Source organism: Xiphias gladius, chromosome 11 (assembly GCF_016859285.1).
Source record: "Xiphias gladius isolate SHS-SW01 ecotype Sanya breed wild chromosome 11, ASM1685928v1, whole genome shotgun sequence".
In the NCBI taxonomy this organism is placed as follows: Eukaryota; Metazoa; Chordata; class Actinopteri; order Istiophoriformes; family Xiphiidae; genus Xiphias; species Xiphias gladius.
In genome coordinates, this window is record NC_053410.1 from 5,132,647 (window position 1) to 5,157,814 (window position 25,168).

The window sequence follows — 25,168 nt, forward strand, 5'->3', positions numbered from 1 at the left end:
TTTTTATTGGCCAGCTGGAGTGCTGTGCACTGGCATCCCCCGCTGCGCCTCACACAGTGCTAACGTCACTCTTAACAAGGCCTTCTGGAGGAGGTCAGGGTGGGTGACTGGGTTAACACAGCATGTGACTTTGACATGGGAGAATGCCTGCCGTGTCCGGTTTCCTACCAAGAGTCCACACTGGTTTCTTTTTACCGTGAACACACTTTTTCCCCCTAACCTTAATGAACGAAAATGACACGTAAAAAAAATCATTTGTAAATCGTGCATTGTTCACAACCGTGTTTACTTGCTAGCAGTTTCTTCTTCACTGCTTTTGTTCGTACCCTGCTATGTTTGTTGGCGTGTTAGCGCCGCCAACTGTTCACGACCGGAATAGCGTGTAACCAACGGCAGGAGGCGAACTGTGCCGCCATTGGGCATGTGCGTGAAATAAACAAAATGGGATCCCACACTTAAGAACGTTACTCCGTAGGCTACTAGTGGTCGAAAACTCCACAGGTTTCCTTTAACCAAGTAGTTTTAGTGTCATAAACCTTTCCTTAACCATAGAGGTAGCTGATCAGATAAAGGTCACTTGAGTCACTTCGTCAAAGTCGTTTGTGATGTTTTTGAGAGGCAACAGCAAACAACATTTCAGGAAAAAAATGGATTTTGCATAATGCTGTGGCTCTGACCAACCGCAACCACTATAAGAGAGAGAGCGAGAGACTGTACATACACAGCTACTACACTAAGGTGGAGGGGATTAAAAGTAATTGTTGATTTTATTCATGCCAATACATGGCGATGCTGCTCCCAGCTCTAATGAAAATATTGTATGTAGAGCTGAACTGAAACTGCAAACAACAAGACAGTGAGCAAACAGAGAGAGCGATAAAAAAGACAGAGAGAGAGGGAGGGAGGGAGAGAGGGAGGGATGGAAGTGAAAAAGAAAGACAGGACTGCTATTGCCACAGGAGAGGTTCCATGTAAAAACACACAGACGGCTTTCCTGTCCAATTCAGCAAATTACTGATGACCGCCTCCCCCCTGAAGAGAAGAAGAGGGGGGATGAGATAGATAGGAGTGTGTGTGTGTGTGTGTGTGTGTGTGTGTAGCGGGGCGCCCCTCTCATCTCATTTACCGGCTTAGACAAGATCTCTCTGTCAGATACACTCACACACACACACCCACCCACCTAAGTCAGCCCTCTGAAATATTTACTAGCCTCATGTGGGGAAATCTCTGAGGATTATCCCCAATAACCTGTTTAACTTAATCCTTATCTCGCACACATGAATAATAAATCTCTCCCCCTCTCTCTGTCTCTTTCCCTCGCTCTGAGAAGTAACGCCTCTCTCACCTTACTCTCCATCACCCTCCCTCCCTTCTTCTCCCTCACACACTCACTCCATCTGCTTCATGAACATGAGCCGGCTGCTTACTCTGCCTCTCCGAGTGTCTCTGAGCTGTTTTGACATATGCGCTCCCTCTCTTCTTCTCTGCCTCTTTCTTTTTCCAGTCTTTCCATTAATCCCATACCTCTCCATACCTCTGTCTCTCTCTGTTTTCCCCACCGGGACAGGAAAAGGAGCAGTAGCCGAGAGCACCATTGAAGAGGACTGACCACAATAACAGGAAGAGGAAGTGGGCAGTGACCTGTATGAGAGATCGCTGTGGTTGCACAGCTGCTGTTAAACACTTTTTGCCACTGGATGAGAAAACCACGTCAGATGTGATAGGAAGAAAAAGAGCAAGAGAGACTCAAAGCCTATTAGACTCTCACCTGCGGAACAACTGGAGGAGGGAAAACAGGGCGACAAAGACATTTTTGGGTAAAAACTCCAGAGTTGGAGCGACTGGAGTTTTTTATCTCTTTGAGAAAAACTATACAAATGAAGAGAGTACTGAAATGTCCACAACTGAGTGATACCTCAGTGATTACCTGCTGAGTGAGTTTTTTATTCATAAATTTGTTTGACTCTCGGAGAGTCTGTCAGTCTGTCTTTGGAAATTCAGCTCTTGGATACATTCTCATTCGAGAGGCACTACCTGATATATCATCATCACTGACTTTACTATCTGGTCCACGGTCCAGAAAAAGGATTTGTATAGAAACCTGGTGCAAATCAAGCGGAGAGAGAAATCCCTGCCAGAACAACAACACCTGCTGCCGTCCTTCGACATCGGAAAAGCCAGCCGACAGAAAGAAGAGAGCGTAAGAGTGAAGAGGAGGCATAGTTGAATCAGTAGGTGGCTTACGACCACCAACCAGCCACTGATTTCTACCGCAGCCTGCCAAATTACTACAGTTTGACTGAGAAAGAGGGCACCTTTGAGATTCTACCTGGTTTGGACTCTCCTTCTCTGTGGTAAGTTTTTCTGTTTTTATCATAGAGTCGGGCAAATCGTAAGAGAAATCCTGATCGCACAGGTGTGTTATGTGTGTGTGTGTGTGTGTGTGTGTGTGTGTGTGTGCATGTGCCTAGATAGCAACTGTGTGAGTAGGTGGTAAACTAAAGAAGAAACAAATGTACAGATAGATACACCCAGAGGTTTCCTGTTGGGACTGTGTGATTATACGTTTCATTTTGACTGAAAATCCAGAAAACGTAACCCAGATCCCTTGAAAACGCTCCAGGCTACTTTTCCAGTCACTCCAGGGGGAATTGCTCATGAATACTGGTCAAACTGTCTCGAAGAAGGTACAGAAATAACTTGAAATGATGGTTATAACCCCTTTAAGGACTGGCTGTCGGCCCCCATCACTGTTCTCATATGTTATGCCAATGATCTCAGACAGCTCGGTGTAGATTTGAATGCGGTAATTGAGCGCCGTTACCCCCCCCAGAGGCTGGACTGTTATTCCCGCAGACAGACGGCTGTGACCATTAAGACGATATAGGATGATATGTAGACAGGGCAGAAAAAAATACGAGCAGACAAAATCCACCAGGAGGTCTTCAGCTGTTCATTTTGAAGAGCTTTGCTTAAAAAAAAACCTTTTGGTTTTTCTGGGGCTTTTTTTTTGCAACTGTCAACGAGATATCAAGTTGAGGTGGCTATAAGTATTGATGATCCCCATTTAATATTTCCGAAGAGGTGAAGATCTTGTCAGTTGAGTGGTGTCATTTTGTCAGCTGAAAATGACAAAATGGTCTTTGTACAACCACCTGTTTTTTTAGAAGTAAAGTTTCGTTGATCCTATTATTAGAGTTGATTCATATAATTTGTGATGCTGTGGTTTGTGTTGTAGTAGTCCCGGGAGTCTTCCTGTTATTTTTTTCTACCCTGGGAATGTGAGGATAGTTACTCGGCAGTGGTGGATTTTTCTCTGTGTGTCTGGCACCCGGAGTGACAGAGGTGATTTGATTTGGTTGTTACGACCAAAGCCGTTGATACAACTAAACCAGCGGTCTAATTCCTGGACAGGGGACTATCAGGGAAAATCCCTTGGGTGCCATCTGGGAGACTTCACTCTCCCACACACACACACACACACACACACACGCACACACACACACACACACACACACACACACACAAACACACACACAAGATTCATGATTAGAGCCATTCATTCATTCAGATACAGTATATGTCAGAGTGGTTGACAAGCTGTCCAGCTGTGGCAAAGTTAGTCCAGCCGAAGTCACTGATTACTATTGAAAGACCCAGTTACAGTTTTATTTTCAGTGACTGACCTGTATTCTCCATTTTACATAATATACCACTCTTCACCTTGTATTTGAACAAGTTTTAATTTTCCATATCAGTATTTTCTAATCAGTTTTCACATCCCATCCTGAAGGAATGAGTCAACAGGTACATACAATGATAAAAAAAAAAGAAAGTATATCGGACATTTTAGACGGCAGTAAATTCAACAACATGAAACATGTTAATGCATCAAAAAATTTGGTCCACAGCTCCGCCTCAGTTTAATATGGGGAATTCAAGGCTTTCAAATGCTGTCAACGGACCTATTTGACATTTAAACATTTGTTTATTAATGAGAGCTAATCAACACCCCGTTAGTTTTGATGTGTTGATAGAAAATGGAGGCTGCAACAAAAGGCTGGATTTTTTTTGAAAATAATCAGTGTTACTTTAAGAATATGCACATCACATATGATGATTCATGTTCAAATCATGCAGTCCGGTCTATATGGACGAGAAAATTTCCTTTCCTTTAACGTCTTCACTATTTGAGGCGTTGCAGTTGGAAATCTCGCCAATTTCAGCACAGACAGGGGCTGACAGCTGAGACAAAACCAATCAGCGTGACACACCAGGCTTTAAATTATTTTCAAATCACCGTTGGTCATTACTGTCAGTTTTAGAGCCGGCCGACATCATTCATAACTGGTTCACTGTAATAAAATCCAATTTGTCTGATTGTGAAAGAAAATAGAATCAACTAGAAAGCACTTGGCCACCAATCAGAGCTTGAATACACTCTGTGACATGACAGAGTGTCAGTGAGGACACCAAATGTGTGCGTGTGTGTGTGTGTGTGTGTGTGTGTGTGTGTGTGTGTGTGTGGGTGTACATGTGTGTGTGTGTGTGTGTGTGTGCAAGGAGTAGTGTTTCCTGGTGTGAGTTGCTGTCGGACAGATTGTTAGAAGCTGTTCTGTGATTAAACAAGTTTTAATCTCACACAGACACACACTCCTCTATTCAGCTGTCTAACATCACAGATTTGAGTCTGTGAAATGATTTCCTGTGCCACATACACACAAATAAACAAACGCCCTGATTTTAGAGTTGTTAAAGTAAAGTAGGCTAAACTGTGTCAAAGACACCATGTTGAGGCAGATTTTTATGTAAGGATTAAATACTGAAGTTCCACTAGTGTTCACAGGGGGTGATGTGTTCATTAGAAAATGCTGGACAGAAAGAACATCATAGTCATGATTTTGTTATTCTTGGAGCCTTGCCACTAACTGGGATAATTTGCAAATTTGACCCCAGGAAGACTCTACAGAAAGAATCACCAAATATAAACGGGTTTTACCTCTTGGGAGTGTTAAGAAATGCCATGGCGGTCAGACTGTTTCATTATGCAGGCGGGGTCTCTTGTGCTCAAGTAAAAAATTGTCAGGTAAAGGTAATGCGATCATTTAAGTCAACAGGGGACCTTGGAAAGCCTTGACAACTTCCTGAGAGTGGAAGGTTTTGGCTTGAAAGAAATGGAGTTTCCAAAAAAACGTGTCCAATGAAAATGCTCAAAATATTCCATAATCTACCCACTGATGTTTTCTGTGCAAAACTGGGTATTTTAATTTGTATATTTTAGCCTTGGCATGTTGAGCTATGTTCAGGCAGTCACAAGCAGGATCTTTAAGAATCTGTGCACAGTGAATATCTACAACAAATATCATATGATGGGAATCTGGCCAGTTCTTCTTGAGATATTTTACTTTTGACCAAAGCGTTGGACAGGCGAATGGACAGATGGACAGACTCACCAACCGACACACCATTCATCCTTTGGCTTGTGCACTGGTAGGACAGAAATACACCATTTTATCAAGGTAAACGAAAAAAAAGCAGTGGTCACTTTTGCTCTGTTCAATCGGTAGCGAGTGAAGCTGCAGTAGCAGGTGCTTCGAGCAGTTAACATTTTTCACGTGACTGTCCCCTTTAAGCGTTCTTATTCCTGTAAGTTGACATATCATTACGTACGCATCAGTCAGCTCATGCTTGACGCCATTTTTCTGGGTGTGGCACAGGAAGATGACGTCCCCAATCTTTATTTCTGGCTAGTCATTGACTACGTTGATTTTCCAGCTCTGGAAAAAGCCAGTGAGCACAACGCCGGGCCTATTTGAATTTCTTAGAAACTGGTGGTGGTGGCAGCGGCGATTTAGAGGTCCGGAACCAGGCTAGATTCATCCTGTAGTCGGGTGCCACTGGTGAGGATTGGTCTTCAAATTTCCTGCCAGTGAGGAGATGGCAGTGTGAACCACTGAGCCACCACGCCTGTCTCTGGCCCTAACTTAGATGACATTATTCAAATATATAGCCCAGTCATACTCTATATTTAAATAATTAAAAAATAAAATGACAATTCCTGCCAATGATGCAAAGTTGTAGTGGAACATCAAACAGAAATTATGTACTGTACGTCCTTGTTTCTTGAATGTATTTGTCGGAGTCAGAGGACACGGTGATACGGTGCACGATATACAGACAATCATAGGTGGACTAAAGGAGAGAAGGATTTCTGGTCCTTTTGCAGATTTTGTCACGGAGGGATTGTATTTCTGTCCTTAAAACACAGAACACACAAGACGTGTGATTGAACTTCACCGACCCTTCAGCAGCCGCCAGGATTATGAAGTCTTGTTGACTTGTTTTTGTGCTTTAGCCTTTGGTTCACTGAAACTAGGTCAGACCTGTCTGCCAGTCACAAAACATCCCGGAGAATGACAACTGTATCTCTGCGTCTGTCTGTTTCTGCTCCTCTGTCACACTCACACACTCTCTTGCCTGCAGACAACGTACAGATGTAATTACAGATATTCCTGGATGTTACATATTCTTCGTACCACTGAGAGATGCCTTTGATAAATTATGTCCTAAATAACTTTGTATAATCCTGTGTGTGAGATTTGCGTGTATGACTCTTGCACTTGAGAAGAAAATTAAAACTAACAACTGCCAGCATTAATAAAAATGACAGGTATAAACAAAAACCTAAACAATTCATCTACATCTTATCTTATTGAACACACTCAAGATTCCTGTCACTTTCCAAACATCAGTTGGTATACCTTATACTGATTTACAAGTAACAGTAAAGGATTTAAAAGTAAACTGGAGTTAAATTGTGACTAAAAAAAAAGTTGTCACGCAGGGTCTATTAATGTGTTTATCCTCCACACCATCTTATAAGGTGCTAAATTGGTGACAGGGATGAAAAAGAAGAGAGGTGAGAAAGAAAAGGTGAGAAAAGGAAAAAGGAGGAATGATAGACAGGAGACAGAAATAGACAGTGTGAAAAACAAGATGCAGTTTTCACCTTGAGAGATTCAACTACAAAGAAGTGGAGTTTAAGTTGAAAGAAATGGGCGAACGAGCACGAAAGATACAGTCAGGAAGAAAAGAAAGGACGAGTGGAACGAAGACCGTGACACAACTGACAAGAAGCAAAGTTAGGCTTGGGGACAGAAACTGAGGCGGACATGTAGTCAGCAACAGAACTAAATGCCTGGAAGGGTGTGTCCACTCACTAATGATGACCCCCTCATTAACAGACCCCAGAAGTCATTGTGTACACACTTCCTGTTGCTGATAAAAGGGGAGGGGTAAGACGCTGGCCTTTGAAGGAGGAAACGCTGTTTTAAAAAATGCCCTTTTTGGGAAAATGCCCCCAAAGGATTTGTCATCACAGAAATTACTATGAACGTGTTTGCTTGGAACTGAGACATAGGATGTTATTATGTATGTGTGAGTAAGATGTTACTGTATAATGTGATGTTCTGTAATATCCCAGGACAGCTAAGGCCCGAAAAACGAAATGGCCATAGGAAGGATAGCGAGGTTCAGGGTTGGAAATGTTATTTCTGTTAACATGATATTAGTGAGACAGTCTCGAATTTTCAGGGCCCAGTGGCACTGGAAATTCCCCCAAATCTCATCCCAGCTCGCTACTGATATTAAACTCAGTACAGTTTTTAGGTGCGTTATGTTGTTAGGTTCCACTGGATTAGGCCAGCCACCTACCCAGCATGAGCAGCAACATACTGTAACTAAAAACAACTGGAAAATGCCAAACCACAGACAGCAAGGCAATGAAAGCATCTGATCCACTCATTTACTTTAAAGTAATGATCAAATCAACGAGTGATTCATGAATTTATCCATCACATCCCATTACTGTTTGAGTTCTTTCTTTGAAAAAGGCTTTACACCCACCCACTAGGATAAGCCTCCCAGTAAAAAGCAAGCTACACTTATTGCAGTGGTTCTACCTGCAGTCTTCTTAAACACGCTTAAATGAGTCTCAGTCTTGGTCAACCAGTTCTAAAAAAATACATTTATTTGACAAATAATAGATTTTACACATTTTTATGTTTTGGTCCCTTAAAAAAATGTCTTCGTGCTCAAATCTATTCTGTTAAACAGCTTCAGTTGTGCTTCAGTAAAAGTTAGACAACTCAACTTTCATGAGTTTGAGGAGAAACTTTCCGTTCATCCACATTGTTTGCTTTCTTGCATGTTAATTTTACATTAAACATTTCTGAGTTAGCTTAAAATATGTTAAAAATATTTTCATCTCAGTCTTCACAAAGCTAACTCAAGGCCCATTTACGATGTGATTATTGGTCTTAAAATAAAGATAACAGACCCTGCTCGTTTGATTTTTCTTCTTAAAAGTCATCTAAGGAATTCCTCCTCCCTCTGCAGGCCTATTCTCACTGCTTGAGAACATGCAGTACATGTTAAGCACAGGGTGCGATTACTTTGTTTGTCCAGGACATGTTGAGAGGAAGGATGCGGGCTGACGCAATGTGAAAGCAAAGCAGGGCGACGAGAGGGACACTGCAAGACACTGTCAGGAAATGTGTTTGGTCTTGAACAGTAGCCACGTCTCACTGTGAAACGCATGTGTTACGATTAAGGAATGAGAGGGATGTTTGTTTGAAAAAAAACAAACAAAGTGAATGCACTCAGTCACTATCAACTTCTGTAATGTGGGCGAACGTTTTTGAAAAACTGACACACTGACCTTAAATGGATAAAAGTCAGCAGCACGAGAGCTAAACCTAACTCACCTGAACTCAACTAAAGAATTCAAAACAGTACATAAAAAAATAAAAAATAAAAACGGATCCTGAGCTGAATGAGCTCAAATACATACACAACCGGTGCTAGAAAATGAAATAAGGAATAATAATTAAAGATACTGACATTTGAGAAGGTGAGTTTATTATGGGAGTGTATGATACTGAACATCAGCATTGATGATTTATCAGTTTTATTTGCGTAAAATTAATATTATAGGCTATCGTCTATCGGGCGCCAGTGTGCGGGGATGCACAGAGAATGGGAAATAAATCACTTCCCACCGACCTTGCACTGCTTATTCTATGACGCGTAATTAAGTAGAGTATGAACACACACACGCTCACTCCTGGAATTAGTAAAAGTCAGACTTTACAGCGTGGTCGACAGAAGGTAAAATGCACACGAATCCGCTTTGAAATCATAGGAGGAAAAAGATACTTAAAAAGATACTTCTTATAGCCTCGAGGTCATCATTCAGACATCGACAGTAATCCAGTCAGTACATTTTTTTTTTATAAATTTCAAAGGCTCAGAATATCCCATCAATGTGGCTCTTCTATCCCAGGGAGATTAACACTCTCGATAGGGGAGGTTGGCTGAATGAGAGTTCACCAAAGGCACCAAAGCAGCGTGCGGCTTGCATTTCTGAGGTGTCATATATGATGGCAGAAGATCGAGACGGGCATCCTCTCATCAGGAGCTCGGCGCAAACTGATAATTACGTGGGTACATCAGGTTAAATCAAGGTATAGCAGAAGTACTGCTTCAAAATAATGAGACTCCAAACAGGAACTACATGGAAGACAGAAAAACAGAGGGATGCCAACACTTGCTGTTGAAGTTATTGAGTGAGAACAAAGTGGTAAAGTAAGAGAGGGTTAGTAACAAGTGAGATTAAAGTATTAGGAGATGAAATAATTTCTCATTGTTATTACATTTTAATTTAGTCATGATGGCTTTATAACCGGCCTATGAGGACAGAGATATGGGGATCTACAGTCAGAAATAGGGATATTTATTGGCAATGCACACATGTACTGTAGCCTATTCTCACTGCTTCCATTCAGAAGTCCACAGTAAATTTCAATAAAAAGCCGATGGACTTCCGTTTAATTAATTTAGTCCTGAAAGGAAACTACACAAAGAAAAACACAAGAGGAAAAATAAAACCCAAACAAAAGGATGTGAACTAAAGGCCAAAAAACACAGTTGAGTCTTTGTTTGAGCTGATTTGCAGGGAGCCGTGTGAAGAGGTCAGGGGAGGTCAGCAGAATACGAGATTAGGCCATTAGAGGGAGAAGACTTTCTGCCATCATAATCCCCTCATCCTAATCGCTCTTTCTCCCTCCCAGCTGCTAATGGCTGGAAGACAATAAAATGCACTAATCTGTCTACTGGGATGGCACGGGGCTGCGCTGAGATATCAGCTGGAGCACAGAGCACATATAGACTAAAATGTTTTGAAGATTATTTCCCTGGCATTTCTGCTTTATTAGATAGAGCCCGGTGGGGGGGAGACAGGGATGACAGAGAGACAGACAGAGAGGGAGAGACAGTAAGGAAGAAAGGGAGGAAAAGCTCAAGTTTACTAGACCGCTGGTGTTTGTGTACCTTATGCATTTTTATTCTGATTAAATGGTGCTAAAATGGCTTGCAGGCAGGGGCAGCTGATGCAAGACAGTGAAATGACTCGTAATCAATCAAAACCCATAAATCAGACCAAGTGCCAGTAAAGTTTAAATTTAAAGGCCATTCCAACAAATTTCCACGTCACGTTTTGATTCTCTTGGCTCAGGACAGTTCTGGTATGTGTCAGTGGACACTGCTGGAGCGTAGAGGGTGAATGCATCGAACTGTTTGTGTGTTACATGGCACACCGCGTTGACGATGTAATGCTGCAGTGGTGTGGTGAGGGACTATTGTTTAAGCAGTTAGGTCACGAGACAGCCTTCGCCGTCAACGTGGGTGAATTTGGGCGATCGCCTGACTTCTCCCTCTATCTCCATCATTAAGTCAATATTTCAAAATTGCTCGGTGCTTTGGTTTATCTCTGTAACGGTGCAGCTTTATTTACAATGAACATTACAGCCTCACAAATCCACTGAGGTGGCTGCAGACTCTTCTCTCCCTCTTTCCCTGCCTGATGGAAAAAAGTGCTGCCTTAAAAAAAAATGCTGCGTCGATGGGTGTGTGTAGCTACAGTACAGGTTCAGCTCAGATGACAAAATAAACTTTGGTGATAAACCCATGGTTTTCAGCGCTTACCTGATGCCAAAACCCTGCACAGCACTTTCTTAAGCTACAAAGGGGGGTTTCACAACTCATGTAGTATTAATAGTTTTTATCCTCCGTTTCGATCAACTCAAGGTAAACAGTAGAATTACATCGTTCATTTTATGAAGCAATCTACCAGGAATGTGGGCTTGCTTATTTGTTTTATCAAATGCGGTGCAGTCTCTTGCCAGATGACGCTGCATAACGTCATGAGCAACAGTTGATCCAGATTCAACTTTCTTTTTTTTTTTTTTCTTTTTTTTTTTGCGGAATGGCTGCATGAGTTGGTTTTGCCGGAGTCCTCTCTGTTCGGGCCCTTGCTGTGCAAATGCAGCTGTGTTAATGAAACACAGAGGAGGCGGCTTTTTTATTGCTGACGTCTGTCAGAGCACAATCGTGTTTGACTGTAAAATTAATGTATAAAACTGACCCGTTCTTCTCTTTTTATACTAGATTTGAATCAAGAACTCATTTTGGCCACAAAGGCCTCACTGTGTTGCATCCAAGAGCTTTCGTTCAAAAACATCAAATATTCAAAATGTCAAATAGTCCCTTCATGGAAAATGAAGGGACTATTCTAAATAGTCCGAATGGCCTTTCTAATGGCTGATAGACAGTTATCCTAAGTACTTTGAATGTCAGCGCCTCTCTCCGTCTCTGTCTCCGTCTGTCTTTCTGTGTCTGTCTCTCTCTCATGCAACACCAGTGGGTCAGGACCTAAAATGGGTCACAAGCCTATGTTTAATATATCCCCATATGACCACAGTAGTGATATGCTTTCAGCCCAGGCCCCATGATGAGGAGCTAAATGTTTCATTTGGGTCCCAGGCTGAAAAGGTTTAAGAGCCCTGGTCCTAAACGATAGCTAGACCTCGAGCTCAGCGGCAGTCTGTAAGGGGACAGCAAGTCCTTGGCCTTCACTCTGAGTCTCACCCTGGCACACTGAAGGGATCTGTCCAAGGCTGATAAGTGGTTTTAATGTGATCCCCTCTCTCTTCTTTTCTGCTTCCTCTCTCCTCTCTAATTTCCTCTCTCTCCTTTTTCCTCTCTGCACCCCAACATCTCTGATTCCTGTCTTGCTCCTTCCTGCACCCACTCTTATTCATTCTTTAACCCTCTCTTCCCCCCTTTTCCCTCATTTCTCCCTCCTCTTCTTGTCCCTCTCTGCCACAGATGATGGCTTGGCTCCAGTTGTGGACTATGGGGCTCTTGGCCCCTATGGCCTTATCCATCTCTCTCATCATTGCTGAGGACTCCGGTCTTCCTGTGGTGGAAGCCGAGAAACGAGGCCCTGTTGAAATTGTGAAGAAGGAGTCCCATCCTGTCCTGCTCAGGCAGAAGAGAGAGTGGATCTGGAACTCTCTCTATGTGGAGGAGGAGAAACCTGCACCCATCGCTTACAAGATCGGACAAGTAAGTTAACATCAACATTTTGACCTCACTGTGGGAAGCTCTAAACTAAAACAACCTGACAAAGGATCCTCTTTAGGCTTCTTGTCTACTTTCTGGGCCTACCTTCTACAATTTAGTCTTTAAATGTTCAATAATCCCCTTCTCATGGGTGTCTAAAGCAAAGGCAAAGGGGTATTTTTTTCACTTCCTTTCACGTTGATGCTGTGGCATGCCAAGAAGCTGGGGAATTAACTTCTTGCCAACCAAATCTTTAATGAATATCCAATAGCAATTTTTGCCAGAATACTCATATTATTTGCAGAAATTTGCTGGAAGCTTGATGATTTGAGGCCTCACTCCAGCTGGGAAAAACAACTGAATGCCGATAACTACGAGAGAGTCAACTCTACTTCTTTTTTTCTTTCACAGCTGAAGTCAAGTCAAGCAGTGGATGTGAAGAGGTTTAAAATAGAAGGTGAAGGAGCAAACACCATCTTCACTGTGGATCAAAAAGGAGACCTGTTTGTCACGAAGTCTCTGGACAGAGAAGAGAAGAATTTGTATCATTTGACTGCCAGGATGTTTGATGGGAAAAACAAGGTGATCGAGGATTCGGGAGACTTTGTTGTCCAGGTGACGGATATCAATGACAACAGCCCTGTTTTCCCCAAAACATACAATGGATCCATTACGGAGAGGTCCCCAATGGGTAAGTAGGGTTACTGTTAAAATGATCGTTTGGAAAAATCGTTAGCAGTTGATATCAGGTTGAAAAATTGCTTGTATGTTTCATTTTTCAAGCTATGATGGAATATGGAGATGAAAGTCAAATTTAGATTTATTCGTGTAGCACTATATCACACAGTGTCTTAAATGGGCTTTACAGGCCCACAACATCAGTGTATTCCAACCAGCCCAAGCGCTATGAGAAGACAACAACAACAAAAAAAGGAAGATAATAAATGAAGCAGCACAACAAAGTTTCTGTTGCTTCAAGAAGACATTTGACATTTACTATCCAGTGATAATTTAGATTAAAAATATGCTGGACTGGGAAAAGTCATGAAAAAATTAGACATAATGTTGACGTGTTACAATCATTAGCACATCCTTCTGTGATAAAAAGGCAAGTTGGTGACACAACCTTAGCACATTATCATATTGCATCAATCAGTTAAACAGCCATTTTACCTTATAGTTGGGTGTTTATTAGTGACGCTAATTATTTTCTACATTTATCTTACTTGTCTAGCAACCAAAGTAGTTGAAGTGAGGGCAACTGATGCCGATGACCCCACCACTGCTAATGGAGAGCTCAGGTATTCTTTGACCCAAGATGGAGACCTTTCTGCCTTCGAAATTGACAGCATCACAGGTGGGCTCAGCATGATTCTTATCCTGCCATCACATTATCTTTTCCTTCCCTAACAAGTTCATTTAGGGGGGCTTTAGATTTACAGGCTTTTTTTTTTTTTTTTACACTTGAATATGAGTCAAAGCTGACCTAGAAGATAACACCCTGTCTGTCTGCCTCGCTCTTTGTCTCTCTGCAGGTGTGATCAGCTGCAAGATAAACACACTGGATCGGGAAACCAAGAGCCAGTATGTGGTGGTGGTTAAAGCTCAGGACATGAGAGGAATGGCCTCTGGCAGCACAGCCACCACCTCTGTCACCATCGCCATCGCAGACACCAACGACAACATAGCTTCTTTCACCCGTAGTAAGGAACAGATTGCTGAATAATAGGAAAATCTAATAAATTCTCTATTAAATATTCACAATAATTTGTTCTTATTTTTGAACGCAGGGTTAATGCTATTATATTAACAGATTAATTGTCACTGTCTTATACACACAGAATTAAACTTGATGTAATTTCTATGTGCAGAGGCTTATGAACTGCAGGTTCCAGAGGACCACAAGTTGAATGAGAAGATTGGCACTCTGGAGTTGGAGGACAGAGATCAGATCCAGAACAAAGAGCCAATCTTCGCCATTCTAAGTGAAAACAGCAAAATATTTAATATTGAACTCAGCCCTAACAAAGACGGCAACCTCATGCTCAAACAGGTAGGTGGCACATATGGCGAATGAAGAGCCGATATCTGAAGCCCAAAACGTTTTTAAGTTGTTTTTATTTCTGAATTTGTAAATCAGCTACAGCAGTCCTTGCTTTTGGTACGCCAAGTTATTTTCATGTGGAAATACATATTACTTTGGATTTTAAACTTTTTTACCTTTGGTGAATTTGCTGCCATATTAGCTGTCTGCATTTTGCGATATTGAGTAGAGCGGTGGTTCCCAACCTTTTTTATCCAACATACTCCGACAGCCCTCTCAGATGGGATCGAGTTCCTCTTCATTTTACAGCACTGAAAAATGTGATGGTTTCATGGCATTATTGGATAGTAATTGACCACAGAACAAGAAGAAGTAAACCTGATTCCATACGAAACATAGTAATCCTGGAACTGTTTATGTTTAGGCTTTGTGTCTTTTGACGATTTATGATTTTATGGTGACTTTGTGTTGGCTTATTGCTAACTAGTTTTCACATGCTCTCAGCCACAGCACTTGGTGTTGCGCGGCTCCAACAGGCTAAGGTCAGAGGAAACCTTTCATACTACAATAGTTGGTAGGTTTTGAGACAATGAATATATACTTTGGATTGGCACCACACCAATTTATTATCCAATTTGTTGTCCTATTTCTATTTTTATTTAAATTTGCTGACTTGCTCCCCAGTCTTTCCAGAGACACCCATGGCAATTGCAGTATTACCCCCTGAGGTACATGTACCCCAGGTTGGGAATCAAAAACAGCACATGGATAGCTCATTGATATAGTTAAACCGACATTAACTGAAAGTGGTTTAGTTAGTTTTAGATATTCACACTTGTAGCAATGTTGTAGCCCCAAAACCAATGCAAACCTCATGTGCAAATAATACAATAAGTGAGCATTATAAACATCCAGGATTAAAGAGTATAAGGATTATGGCAAAATATCAATCCTAATGTACTGAAATTTTTAAAGGTGTTTTTTTGGTTATGGCTACTTACAGATTCTGCCACTGCATGGCCACCAATTACATCAGAAAAGTACGATTTGTGGTGTCAAATTTGAAATTTTTTGCAGGATGACAATGATGCATTTCCCCAAATTCAAACCCAAAAGCCCCGGCCTGCTGTTCAGGAAAGATATTCATACTTGCAGGAATTCTAGCAGGTGTACTTTACTGGTTTGTGCTCTTCAGATAATGTATTTAGGACATCAGAGAACTGGAAATGTATTGTAATGAAATGAGCTCAGTAACAGCTTGTACCACGCTGGCCTGGAATCGAATCGCACCACAATCTTCTCTCTGCTCAACTCGCCCCTCAGCTCTGCAGACCCTCTCATCTCTCTCGCCGGCTGTGTTTACATGTACAGAGTAAGCCGGCTATCGGCCACACTATGGTTAAGGTCTTATTCTTGTTAAGCTGTTTACACATTACGCCTTTGATACCCCGTCAGTGAGTATTCGTGCTGCCATGAATAATCCAGTTAACAGAATATTCCTGTTTACCTGTGGTGTCCCATCCACAGATAAAAACATTTGACTGAACAGTAGACTATTTCTCATGCAGGGGAAAGAAATGATAATCCCAGGGAAAATGTGACAGTAAGCACTGCTTGCTGTCACATCCATAACACTATGCAGGTCTAAATTTGTGCAGATGATGAAAAAGTGAAAGGAATGAGGTATTTCCATGCTACAGTAACATATTTAACATGGAGGAAAAAGCCAGCATTTTGCTGTGTCTCTTAAAATCCAGAGCATGAGTTTAACCAGGTTGTTTTAGCGGAGTTAAGTGACATTTAGAGCCTTTTCACACCTGGCATCAACAGCTGTCCAGAGTGAACAGACACAGGTGTAAATGCACCGAGGATGATGAAAAGAGATGAATTGGAGTACATAAAAAAATGTGCAAAAGTGCAAATGCAATGTGTTCCTTATCCAAGAACAGGACTAAAATATGTAGATATACAGTTTACAGTCTTGAGGATAAATCCAAATATGGAAAATATTAATTTCACAAATGACAAAAAAGTGACATCAAGCGTCAACTAAAGACATGGTAAGACATTTGAGTTAAGCCTCAGAGACATTTTGTTAATGAGGGAAGGTGATGTTGAGTGAGTGTGCCGCTTTTTGTTGAGACAACAGAGGAGTTTAGGATTTCAATGTGTACCTAAGAAGCATTTTAAATACGTGGTTTAAATATAGCCCAGCTGCATCAGATCTAGACAGCATGAATATGAGGCGCGTGCTGATGAGAGGTATTAGCCTTGCAGGTCAAGTGTGTAATCGAGTTTAAGGCCCTTTGAAAACCTATGAAATACCCCAGAAATCTAGTGTACCCCGTGTTTGAAATATTGTAACCTACGGATGAACATGTTGATTTGTTGACAGCATTCATAATAATGAAACAATGCTCATTGTGCGTAAGTTTGGAGGAGCCCTGTGGTCTTCTGTCTTACTGGTTCTTAACCCTTTTGGCTCAGCTCCCCTTATGAACCCTTGGTGGTTGTCACAAAACTGGACAAAACTATTTGTGCACGTAAATATAGCCAGTGCAAGGACCTAATCGGTACCGATACTCTCTCCCCAGGCTCTGGACTTCGAGGCAGTGAACAACTACACTTTCACTGTGCAAGTGCGAGAAAACCTAAGAAACCTGCGTTTTCCTGCTGACAACGTGAACAGCGCCGTCACCACAGCCCAGGTAGATCTCACACGGGACATCTGCAGTCTTTAGGCCTCCTTCAGGGATGTTATCCCCCTGCTTTTCATTCACTTTCTATTAAAAAAATTTAGTTAGAAGAGGAAGCACTGTACCAAAGGCACATGCAAAATCAATGTGAATTCAGCTAATTTTGAGGGCAGAAACATACAACAGTGTCTGTTTTAGTGGACAGGAAATAGTGTCACACAACATTTGTTGGTAAGGTCACTTCAAAATTGACATATTACAGATGTAAACTTGACTCAAAAGTAGCTTATTTAGAAATGGAGAGCTGGTAAATGTCATTTTCTTCTCTGTAAATTCTGTACATTCTTAAGCATCCCCTGAAGAGACCAGCTCCCAACCATGGAGCGGCTCAGTCATCGGATCCACCGGTTACATCCAGTGCCAGAATGAGCCTGAAGCACGACATTGTAGAAAAAAAAAGTTTAAATCTGTAATGTTGACCAGATGAGCACGGATAACAAGTCAGCCGTTATGAATGATTTAAAATTGACAGGTAAACATCAAGGTGTTAGATGTAGACGAGCCCCCTGTCTTCTCCCAGCCCACCTACACCTTCAACGTGTTGGAGGAACGGATTGTGCAAAACATAGGAAAAGTCACAGCCAAGGATCCTGACAGAGCCAACAAGAAGATACGGTACAATGCTGTAAAGATTCCCCAAAATAACTGTATTAGCTAATATTGTTTGTAATTCTGCACAGTGGCTTCCACTGATCCCTCGTTCTCTCTGTTTAGGTACTCCATCTTAGACAAAGACTGTCCCATCAGTATCCACCCGTTCACGGGTCAGCTGTCCACCTTGAGGATACTGGACAGGGAACTGGAGGCCACACACATGTTTCAAGTTAAGGCAGAGGAGGAGCCAAGTGGTATGTCATGCACACACACACACACACACGCATTGCACGGGTTTATTAATCCTTTTTCCTTTAAACAATAGATGCTCACATAAAAAATGAAAACCATGTGTTTTCTCTAACAATGGTAACGTGAGACGCCAAAAAGGACAGTGCGTTCTCTTGTTATCCACTGAGCAGCTTCGCTGAATTTATTGAGGGTTGGGCGGGTAACACATTAACAAGGACTTTTATAGATTTAACACATTGCCAAAACACCTGGTCGACCCACACGGTGAAGAGACAGTAAACAGGAAAAATCACATTAGTGGGTCTCTTTTTCTCATTTGCAGCTCCAAAACCAAACTCTATATTTTTAGACCAGCAATTTATGAAATCCAAAGATCTATTTTAGTGGCCTGTCATGATGTTTACGGAACACAATGGTCCCCTGAGCTTGACAAGGTCCTCGATATACAGTACATGTACTTCACTAAAGATAGTTTCAAAATCTCAGTACAAGAGACAGGAAAGAGACCCGCACATTTAATCAAAAGAGGACTATTCAAAAAGAACATCATTGATGCAAAGTAAATGTAAAAGCTGCTTTAATGTGACAAAAAAAAAGGCCAACAAACAGCTCACGAATAGAAACGCTTTCAGTCAGTTGACCTTAATCAGTTCCTTAAATGCACAGAGATACACACACCTGATCAGTATCATGGCTAATCACTGTCAGAGCTGATCGTTAAGGTAGAGGACAGACAGACGGTGTGAAGTGAGCCACGTAAGACAAAAGTGGCAAAAAATGCTGAGGAAAAACCTGGAGACTTGGAAAAATTTGGAGAATCTGTCACTATGTAGATGGATTCTTTTGATAGTAGTAATCGTTTTTCCAAAGAACCTCCTTCTGTAGGATTTTTAATATTTTCAATAAATAAGTGGGAAAATCGAGCGACCAGTGAAAGAAAATGATGAGGGATATATGATTTGAAATATAACTGTTTGTCCTGTTGGTAACCCTGTCACCTACAGTCTCTGTTTCAACATGATGATTCGTTTTGCTTTTATATTGAGGAGCACAAATGCATTAAATAAGATTACACCACGTCTTCAGATTTTACATGTAAGGATTTATTTTATCCTCAAGCATTAATTCGCTCTGAAGAATTCCTGCTGGCAGCTCACTGAAACATCTTGTGCTTTTCTATTGACTATTTCCATCGCCAGCCAACTCAGTGCTACAGTGAAAAGTTAGAAAATATTTCCAAGTGCTATAAAATGTTACAAAAGTTATCCCCTGCAACAAACATCCATCATTACATCTGCAGTTAATCGCGTGCTTTTGTCTCTTCTCCGTAGGTTTGGAGTCGTTTGTGAAAGTTCACATTATAGTTCAGGACATTAATGACAACAAGCCGGAACTGGTAGTGGATGAGATCTTTGTCTGTGAGAACGACGTCACTGATACGGTCAGAAAAACCTTTTGCAAGTAGTTCATCACTTGATTTGGGCACGTTTGTAGTCAACCAGACTCCTGATCGAAAATTGTGTCTTTATTTGTCTCACCAGCATAGACTCTGTATTGGCTCTGCCCTCTTAATAGACATTTACAGATCTTATAGTCACTTAATAATACATTGGGTTTAGACTTTTCAGATAACTGGCTTTATTTATTTTCACCGCAGGAAGGAGGTGCAGCCGGAATAGGTGGGAGTTAGATGTGTGACAAACAGATTTAACCGGTCAAATATGATATTCAAATAAGTGAGGTTTTAAATCTGAGTAAAAGATTGAAAGTCTAACCGCAACCATAACCAGTGTTTTGGAAAGATGAAGGAATGTAATTTAAATGTCAACAATATGTGTCTTATACTGCATTTCGGTAACTGTGCCCATCTCTCAAATATATATGCTCTATACATTTAAACTGCATTGTATAGAAATTAAATTTGTGCCCAGGATGGATTAATTTAATTTTTTTTTTTTTTTTGCCTTTCCTCAGGTGATAGGTACTTTGAGGGCCACAGATAAAGACGACCAGCAGGCTTCCTTCAGTTTCAGCCTGGGCACTGAGAGCGCCAACTTCTCCATCAAAGACTACGGCAGTAAGTCTTTTTTGTGCGCTGAGCATATATTTACCTTTCTTTTCCTGCTTGTTGCTCTAAATCGTGCTCGAAGGCAAAGCGCTGGCCTCGGCACTTGTTGCTATGCAACGACTGAAACTCCATTTGAAGCACAGTGCTTTGCTGCTGAGATTTGAAATTACTTTAACTTCTCAAAGCATGCTTTGCCTCTACCAGCCAGACAGGGGATTTAGAGAGCCTGTCTGGGACCCTAAGTGCTGTCTAGAATGCACAACAGCAAATATCGAAAGTAATGAGAGCAAGTGGCTCGGTGGGCTTGCAGATGACTCTGTATTCTGAACCCATCCCAGCTAAGGATGTTAAAGAAACATGTCAGTCCTACTGGAATGTAGGGATATGCTTGAGAGTACTCACTCAAAAAATTATCTTTTCATTAAGTGTATATTGTTGTAGTTCAGTTCTAAGATGGTGTAAGACATAAGGGGAGTTCATTCAGCAGAGGCCACAGCTCACGATTTGAAAGCTTTATTGATCGAGCACGAAACAGATTTTGACGTACAGTATACTGTTCTGACTGAAATGTCGCTGAACTCGATTAAATGTAAAACAAAGGAAAAGGCTGTAAATGACTTGGGTTAATTCCTCCAAAACATCTACGCCATATGACCACTGTATATTTGTTTATACACGTCTGAAGTCTACAGCCATGCTAGCAGCTCTGTGAGGCGGTTCTTAAGCACGGCAGTACTTTGATGTAAACTCTAACCTCAGCGTGCTAACACGATCACGATGGCAACGCTAACGTGCCAAAGTTTAGCAAGTATTATGTTTACTGTGTTCATCCGAGTTCATCCTGTTGGCAAGCTAACATTTGCTAATTAGCATTGAATGCAAAATACAGCTGAGGCTGATGGGAGTGTCATTAGTTCTGCAGGTATTTGGTAACAAAGTATTGGACAAATGGAAATTTTGACCTTCTAATGGTGCTGGATGAGAACTTAAAGGATCACCAAAGTGAGTACATTTCATCCTGAAGGGCATGCGAATGTTTTAACCAAATTTCGATGCATCCAATAGTTTTTGAAAGATTTCACCTAAAGCCACAAATGCGGACCTCGTGGTGGCGCTAGACGAAACGTCGGGAGATATTCCAGCCTGGACCAAAGCACTGAGAAGCTGTTAGCGTGGCTACTAAACAGCTTTTCATATTTTCACAATTTCTATACAGTGGTGTGGTTTTAAAAGCATGCTGTGGCATCTTCTAAATACACCACCTGGTGTAGTTATACTGTATATAATCGTATATTTCAATCGAAACACTTGTATTGTACCTCTTCGCCACAGCAGCTGGCTGGTGCTAGTGCCATCATACCCACCACACAAAAAGAGAGCTTTCTAGCTACCAAAAGATTATTCTAAATTCAAAAAAGCATCTACATTCATCAGAGCCATTTAGTACTAAAAGCGTGTAGATATAAATGTACAAGTTGAGAAATGTCAGCTTGGATGGGAACAGACTGTGACATAGATGATGGTGTGAAACTCTACAGAGACGTTTTCTTTTAATCCACACGTGGATATTTAGGCAAAGGTTGGTGCTCTCTTACATCAGATTTCCAAAGCTTACTTGGGTTATTCAACTTAGGACACAAAATGGCACAAGTAAAACACTTTTCATCATTTTTGATCATCACATGCCCTTATAATACATGAAAGCCCAAGGAAAAGTGTTACCAACTGTTCTAGTCAAATATTAAAAGTCTGAATAGATGAAAGCCTTAGGAAGTCAGATGAAAGATTTAGCTGAAGTGTTACTATTTAATTTACGTGAAATTCGAAACATACTGAAAGGAAGATAAACAGAGGGGAAAAAGGCATGAACTGCCTCGTCCATTTCCTCTCTGCTCGTGCCTGGAGGGGTTGACACGTTGGGCTGATCGAGATGAGGAACAGGACGATGGAGGAGAGCAAAAGGAAAGACAGATGAGGCAGAGGTGGAAGATAAGATGAAAGGAGGCAAGAGGAAGAGATCAAGATTAAGGCAGATGATTAATATTAAAGTGATAATGTGTTAAAATGAGGAGAGGGAGCAAACATAAAGGAGAAAAAATTATAAGGAGGGATAAACAAGAGAATAAAAATTGGTAGGAAAAGAGAGGAAAAAATAGATACAATAGGAATTCATGAAGAGGAGGAATGGGGAAGAAGGACGAATAGAATTTAGTAAGGAGGGAAAAAAGGTAAGAAAATAAAAAAGAGAGAAAACTAAAAAAATTAACAGGAGTCAGTGAAAGAAAGATAGAAGGCAGAGATGGATAGAAGGTGAAAAAAGGGGAGGAAAGATGAGGAAAAATGGGGGAGGAGAATAAATGGGAGAAAAATCGAAGAGGGGAGAGGAGAGAATAGGCTAAACATGAGAAGAGAGAAAAGAGAAGGACAAGGAATGAAATAAGAAACGAGGACAAAGAGGAGGAGATGAGGACAGGAACAAACATTAAAAGGAAATGGAACTAAGAAGATTAAAGAAGAAAAAAGGGGGAGAAAGAAAGGGGAAAGACATAAGAAGAAACAGAAAAAAAGAGAAAAGATGACAGGACAGGAGATGGCAGAGGAAAAGAAGAGAGAAAAGGGACAGAAGGACAAGGAACACAAGAAGAAATAAGAACAGTGGTAGTGCAAAGAGGGGGAGATGAGGACATGATAAAAGACGAAAAGATGACATTAGAAACATCAAATGTTTAAATGAAAGGTTAAAAAGAAAGGGGGAAGTAGAGGAAAAGAGGAGGAAGAGGAAGATAGAAACGAATAGATGAGAAGAGTAAAGAGAAGTAGGAGGGATGAGGGGAAAAAGGTGAGAGGAAGACAGAAAGAGGGAGAGGAGAGGAGGTGGATAGTTGTTTGATAAGTGCTGGTTGTCAGTGCGAACCTCTGTTCTCCCCTGTGGCTCAGGACTGTGGCCTCCAAAAAAAAAAAAAAAAATCATCTGACAGCACCTCGCACCACTTAATTGAAACACTGCTCACACACACACACACACACACACGAACACACACTCATGTAACAAGAGCTGCAAAGTGAAGGCTCTTCAAATATTTATCGACTACCAGCTCTTTAAAACTTGTAAAAAAAAAACAACCATGCTTTCATTATGGGATCCAGAAAGACACACACACATACACACATACACACACACACACACACACACACACACACACACACAAACACACACAAACAGTCAGTGTAGCTTTCACAGTGAAGTGACAGGACTTGGTGTTCAGACCAGGCGGCTACACAAAGCTCACTGCATTAATATCAGACAGACAAGAGAGAGGAGGAGGAACGAAAACAAAGAGATGGAGAGAGAAAAAAGGAGGAGAAAGACGGAGAGAACAGAAGAAATATAGAAAGGACAGTGAGACAAATATGGGAATCCAGAGAGCGACAGGAAAAGAGATGATTTCAAACAAAGAAGGAGGACAAGACGAGACAGAGAGGAAGGAGGAGATGAGGGGAGGACAAAAAAAAGTTTTTATCTTTTGATCAGTTAGTTAACGTTTCATCGTTGCTAAATGTCCTCCCACTCACACACCTTAAGTGACTACATGATGTCTTGCAGACGATATTGAAAAACTTGATTCCACGGAGGGCGCCGATAAACCTTATTTGCGTGTAATTTGGAAATTCGGCCATATGAAAATGTGTTCCTAACAACATTTACATCCATTCAAATTTACCCAATCGGCGGACGCTTTTATCCAAAGCGCCTTACAAGCGAGGCAGCCTGGGGTTCGGTGTCCAAGGACACCACGGCACACGGACGGGAGGAGCCGAGGATTGATCTGCCAACCCTGCCATCGGCCGACGACCCGTCCCGCCACCTGAGCCACCACCGCCCAAACACCGGGACACCACATCTCTCTGCTCCCAGAATGTTTAGTGCGGTCAGATCAACACGTGCACGTGGTTCTCCGCGTCTAATGACCGAGTCAGATGAGAGACCAAGGAAGCGTGCAGTTTTTACACCTACAGCGACACCTGAGTTATCGGCTTTGCCTCATCCTTGAGGAGTCGACAGTGGTGTATCTAATCTTTAAAGGCCAGCTGCATCCCTTTGCTGGTGATGCCGAGTGCTTGCAAAACAGAACATGGCCTTCGGTTGTTGCCGGCTGGATTACCATATATGGGCCTGTTTTTTCGGCAGAGTCTCTCCTTGCTGTAACTAACTATTGTCTCTGTTTGTTATTTATGCCTCGGCCCTGTTTTACAGCAGTTCTCTGATAATTCCATCAGGCTGGAGGCCTCAAAGGACACTTTTTACTCTTCAAATCTCTAAAAGCAAAGCACTCAATCAACCCATGGTTTAACGCACGTATCACCACACTTTCTCCATTTCTCAGGATAATGCAAAGAACAAACTGTGACCCGTTTGGATTAGAAATATTTTTTTGTCAGAAAGTTGTTGGCTTTTTTTTTTGTTTTTTGTTTTTTTTTTTTAAATATTTGCTTGAATCGACCCTTTAATGAGGACAGGTCTAATAGAGGAAGAACAAATGAAGATGACTGCACAGACCTTCACATACAAAACCCGTCCAATAAAGTGGAAATTCGCAGAGGCGGGAAACTCAACCCGTCGTGCAGGTTTGAAATTGGAGCTAAAGTAAAGTTGTGTGTTTTATTCAGGTCGCAGTGAATCTGCATTTTCAATCAGTGCGTCAGTGTTACCAAAATGAATTTATGGCGAGACCTGTGATTGATGGAATCAGAGTTCATCTTAAAGAAACTGAAACAAGTCTCAGGATGGATAAAATTTTGTGTCTCAGAGATTCACTCCTTTCACAAAACTCACATAATTTGTATTCGAGGTCCAATATGTGAGAATGTCGGCAACATCCAGGTTGTTTTGCTTTTTGTTTTTTTTCTTTGTTTTTTTTAAACTTGTCCTTAAACCAGAGCTATACCATGTGTTTCCTTGTCTTAGGGTTTCACAGTGTGTCTAAGTATGTT

General features: G+C 41.4%; 1 protein-coding gene across 2 annotated transcripts in view; it reads left to right on the forward strand.

The window, feature by feature from the left end:
- The first annotated feature begins 1,698 nt into the window (after nt 1-1,698).
- The window catches only part of cdh5 (cadherin 5), a 36,370-nt gene continuing 12,900 nt past the window's right edge, over nt 1,699-25,168 (forward strand). The window contains exons 1-11 of one of the 2 annotated variants that reach the window (XM_040139770.1): nt 1,699-2,354; nt 12,226-12,465; nt 12,874-13,153; nt 13,697-13,819; nt 13,998-14,165; nt 14,334-14,515; nt 17,101-17,214; nt 17,735-17,877; nt 17,977-18,110; nt 19,440-19,549; nt 20,083-20,185. In XM_040139770.1, the coding sequence (XP_039995704.1) occupies nt 12,226-12,465; nt 12,874-13,153; nt 13,697-13,819; nt 13,998-14,165; nt 14,334-14,515; nt 17,101-17,214; nt 17,735-17,877; nt 17,977-18,110; nt 19,440-19,549; nt 20,083-20,185 (1,597 nt within the window). In that variant the 5' untranslated portion in view covers nt 1,699-2,354. Of the gene's footprint in view, nt 2,355-12,225; nt 12,466-12,873; nt 13,154-13,696; nt 13,820-13,997; nt 14,166-14,333; nt 14,516-17,100; nt 17,215-17,734; nt 17,878-17,976; nt 18,111-19,439; nt 19,550-20,082; nt 20,186-25,168 lie in introns of those variants that run through there. The other variant, XM_040139771.1, reaches the window with a different exon arrangement.